Consider the following 5,169-nt stretch of genomic DNA (forward strand, 5'->3'; position numbering starts at 1 on the left):
ACTCGTGACTTCTATTGATTTGCTTACTAAAAGCAATTCAAAAATTTGACGGGGGGAGGAGGGACGATTGATAGGAACTATTAAAATTAATCGATAGATGGGTAATGTTAAATCATTAACAATATTATTATTTGCTTCAGCTTTATTTAAGACTGGTGCTGATTATATAAAGTATACTTATATTACTAAATTAAAAAACATAATTGTAAAATTCTCATAAATTGGTATTATAACTTAGGTACTATAATTTTATTTATACGGATATCATTCGCTTATAATTAGATGGAAGTGGGAAACGACTTAAGATGATAGAGCTTCAAGTCAAGACACTGCCAGACAATTAAGCTTTTGTACAAGTTCATATAAGTTTTCCACATTTTTTCACATCCCTTTTCGTCAACTAAAAAGTGAACATACAAGACACTAGGTAAGTTAGGCTCACTACATATATGCAGCTTAAATGGCACAAGGGCAAACCGCCAAGATTAAATGCTTCTTGCTAGATGCTGTTATACTTGGTTTTGATATGTATTTAACTAAATGTAAAAAACTGGTCAATATTTTAAGGCACCAATTGACGTTGTTCTGTTTACATTTAGTTAAATACCTGTCCAAACCAATCAAGAAGAGGAATTATACGAATATGAAAAAGTATGAGACAATTTAAACGAATCTAGAATACTACTGGAAATGCTGAAATGGGATGAAGGTGTTGATAGTCGACGAGAGACACTTTTACCTATATAAATACAATACAACTACAGCTACAATGTTGATGCAAGAGGTAATGCAAGTAACACTAATCGAAACGCAATGAGGCTAAAATTTACCTCAGAAATTTATAATTGTTTTTTGTTTATATATTTAATATTAACATTAGCGAATAACATAGTGAACTATACATGTAGCGCCATCTAACGGCTTAGCCCGGACTGCAAAAGTCACACGAGTGACAGTTATCGCCCCCCCCCCACCCTCTCTCTCAATGAGGGCTACAGCTTTTTGTCTTTCTAGATGGCGCCACTGTTGCGTGAGGTTTTTAAGTGTGGCTTTCAAAGTCTGTTATTACGGCGTGAAAACAAGTTTAGAATTAAAATCATATTAAATACGCCTTAAAACCCATACCATAAAAATATCGAGCAACCACAGTGTTGCGTAGTCCCGTTTTGTTCGGAAAAAAGGGCGGACAAGTTTCCGAAGGACAAAACTGTCTCAAAACACAGACATTCATTGCCCCGTAACGCATAATTGCCATAATTAATTTCAGATATTGCAAAATATTGTCAAAATTATTCTAATTATAAATAAACCCGCGTAGCTCACCAAAAACTATGAGATTTGACATTTCGGAAACCTCACGCTACACTAGCGCCTCTAGCGGCGAATTCATACGTGATAGTCCTCATTAAATTGTCTGTAGGGAGGCCAGTGATTTGGCTTTTCGGAGAACTGCGTGAGACTGAAGGGCCGTACATACATAAAGTACGGTCACACCACTAAAATATGATCATTTAGCAAACCCGTTGGTATAATATTTGCAATTATTTTGTTTTCTGTGCCACAAACCCCGACCCCTTCCCCCTAAAGTTTGACGTAATTATAGTGACTCCTAACCGATTACTTAACCGCTCACTTCAAAACTCACCACATAATCTGTTGCTTGTACTCGTGTGTGTACGTGATCATGAGCTTGTTTTAAGATACCCGCCTTGGACTTCCGCGCCATTACAAGTATCTTTTCATTATCTAAGGGCCTTTGCAGTGAACTGCATTCCAACCGCAACTGTGAACCGCCCACTTTTTAACATTCATCATTTTTCACTGCAGTTCCATTGCAGGTGGCAAAATTGCACGCTGACTTGATTCGTATGAGCGGTCGGCATTTATAGGTGCCATTAAACGGCCCTAAGAGCACTTCCAGACGGACTGTATTCCAACTGCAACGTAACTGCCGACTGTACATACATACATTTTTCGGTGCAGTTAGCAAGTCAAAAACCCCGTATGAAGCCGTGGTGGCCTAGTGGTTTGACCTATCGCCTCTCAAGCAGAGGGTCGGGTTCGAACCCCGGCTCGCACCTCTGAGTTTTTCGAAATTCATGTGCGGAATTACATTTGAAATTTACCACGAGCTTTGCGTGAAGGAACATCGTGAGGAAACCTGCACAAACCTGCGAAGCGATTCAATGGTTCGTGCGAAGTTCCCAATCCGCATTGGGCCCGCGTGGGAACTATGGCCCAAGCCCTCTTGTTCTAAGAGGGCCTGTGCCCAGCAGTGGACGTATATAGGCTGGGATGAGTTAGCAAGTCTGTACGGAACCTGCGCGCTAGCTGCGGTCGAAATGTATAAGCAGTCAGGTCAGCAGTTGCAGTTACAATACAGTCCGTCTGTTACGCTGTATAATTTCCTTTAAATTTTCTCAATTAAATTATGTAACTTACCTACTAATCACAATTAAATAATACATTCATAGTCAAAATACCATAAAGGGGACTCATCACACTTGTCGCGGAACCGCGATTCCACGAAGTAATAGTTAAAGACTTCATGTAGTAACACCTTTATTCTTTTTGAACTGGCAATTCGAGAGATTGACAGTTGATAATTTTAAGTTGGTAAGGTGAGGAGGGAGAGTACGTTACGAATTTGAAAGGTAGTGTGTGCATGGAGAGGATAAGGGTCACTACTCTTGATAAGAAGAAAGCTGTGAGTCTGTTCCATATTAATTACCTTATATCGAGCAATCCATTTAACATTTACCTGTGTTATGCAGAATTGTACTTATAATACGTACTCTTGCAAGCGCCGTTGTTAGCGCATTACCTAACAGTACTACAATATGTACCTCACTGAAGGCGCGTATTGGAACAAGGAGGCGTAAGGAGAGATCGAGGGGTGGAAACGGTGGATCTCCCGGGATCCGTAAGGATCCCGGTATCTTCTGTATTATTGGGTACAATTGTGTCACTACCATTAAGCCAAGGAGATACATATAGTTACCCAATGACTTTATAATCAAACTGTACTGTGATGCGGAGCATATGTATATATATTATAATTTGTTAGTGATTGATACTGATATGAGCAATCATGTATTTATACCCTGTAATAAACCGAGTTACATCCTCATATGTAGTGGTTGAATCATTCTGACTCCTTCCCAGGCGTCAGGCTCACCATACTCCACTACATATTTTGGTGGAGGTGCGGTGAGAAACTGTAACAGTGTGCTGTAAAACTCAGTATATGAAACCTACCCACATATCTACAAAATCTGATAAGCATAATGGTCCAATAATGGGCTTATGGTCTTGGTCAAATACACAGTCAATTACTTTAAATAAATAAATATTGAAAATAAATAGTATTCATTGTAACTATACCAAAAAATAATCTTTTATGCTAATTGGTGTCATTAAAAGTCATAAGTAATTATACTAATTATAGATAATTAACTGATAAAAACATAAATAATTGGAAAGCAAGACCATTCTTTGCCGTTGGGAGGCCTGCCCTACTGGCAGGGTTAGGTCTGCATCTGGTGGCAATATGGGTGATGGTATGCCAGTGGTGGTGGTGTTGTTTTCGTATATATGTTACTAGATTAAGGCTTGATGCATACCAATGGGTTAAGAATGTACTTGCTTGCTATGTAGGAACAGACTAGGTAGCTTGGGAAAAGTTCATGTGGTAGCTCGCACCCCTTGAACTGGGCACCTGGTTTAGTCCCCGCAGCAACACTGAGAGGGGCGCTGGGCGCCCAAAGGAATTGGATTCTATTTCTCTCAGGCACATATGCAGTCAGGACTCGCCACCATAAACACTCATGGTGCCCAGCATCTGGGCCCGCCTCTGTGCGAGGGGGGTGAAGTGGGTGAGGTACATACCAGAGCTGCGACTTAATGATTAGTCACAACGGGGGATAGCTGCACATTGAGATCTACCCACTCATAGATTAGATGTTGTTTGCTGCACGGGGTTACCATGGATAGCCTATCCTCGGCTCTTAGTGCTGTTTAGGTAGGAAATTAGAGTGGAAAGCGATATGATTGGCAAATCCCGCTGTATTTCACAATGGACAATAAACAACAGCCGGCGGTCAGGAGCGGCTTGGCAGCAAAAATTACTACATTGCAGAATAGCAATGTCCCTTTAATGATGTTATAGGTAAAGGTTGAGACATATCGCATTGACGTGGTAATGTCGTTGTTGCTGTGTTGTGTATGTGGATACGATTGCCGCGTTGTTTTTTACGTCTACTCTGTGTCTGTGTATCTATGCGAGGACCGAGATACACCGAAATCGATTCGCCGATCATGTTCGCACAGTGGTCAGTTCGGGCATGTTCTTACCTTGAAAGCGAGCACACGAGCCCCTCACCTTTGCGAACCATGTATCAAAGTACTTCGAGGCTTGACGAGTTATATTATTTATAATATTATATGCAATGCCTACGCATGAGCACAGCCACAAATCTACAATTACGTTGGAGGGAACCCTTGGCTTATTGTACACAATGATGGCCATTGTAATATTCTGGTATCATCCATCCTGCAATGTTTTGTTTGTTTGTTTTCAATAAAATAACTAATACGATTGGTTGACATTGACAGGTTAGCAGAACTCCAACATTGTTGTTTTATTCAATTTGCCCTTCCCGGAGAGGTAAAGGTAACAGTGTCATACAGTAATGTCGGTCGACATTTCGACACTGACAGCTCAAACAACTTTACTCTTATAAGTGTGTCTTTACAGGTTGAGTGAAGGTCTGACCCACTCGTCGTTATTATTACACCATTGCCAACACTAACCATTTAGCTCACATCACTGATACCATTACAGGCTATTAAAGTATATTTTGTCTTTATTTTATGAACGTTGAACAAGTACGTCCTGCCGTGCCGGCTTTCAGGGAGGGCGACCGGATCGTTTACCCGTCAACTTGAACCACTTAATTGAGTGCCTATTTAATCGACCTAAAGGAAAACGTTAGACCTAAAGCACTTAGATTAGCCCTTCTTAAAGTGGGGCGTATCAGAAGTCCCTAGTAAGTCAGTCTGTAAACAAATTTAGTAGGAAATTGTGTAGTAAGCTTGACGCGACGCATTTTTGCTGTTCGTGAATTCAATTCAACACGTAATCTTATCGCTTAGGTGCTGCGCGAAGTT

At 40.5% G+C, this 5,169-nt stretch overlaps 1 protein-coding gene across 1 annotated transcript in view; it reads left to right on the plus strand.

Moving 5' to 3' along the window:
* LOC141440605 (neurogenic locus notch homolog protein 1-like) overlaps positions 1-4,765 on the plus strand; it is a 141,936-nt gene extending 137,171 nt beyond the window's left edge. Inside the window, exon 9 of the mRNA XM_074105148.1 lies at positions 4,757-4,765. Within this exon, the coding sequence (XP_073961249.1) occupies positions 4,757-4,765 (9 nt within the window). The remainder of the gene's footprint in view (positions 1-4,756) is intronic.
* Positions 4,766-5,169: the final 404 nt, after the last annotated feature.

The sequence above is a fragment of the Choristoneura fumiferana genome, chromosome Z (genome assembly GCF_025370935.1).
Source record: "Choristoneura fumiferana chromosome Z, NRCan_CFum_1, whole genome shotgun sequence".
Lineage (NCBI taxonomy): Eukaryota > Metazoa > Arthropoda > Insecta > Lepidoptera > Tortricidae > Choristoneura > Choristoneura fumiferana.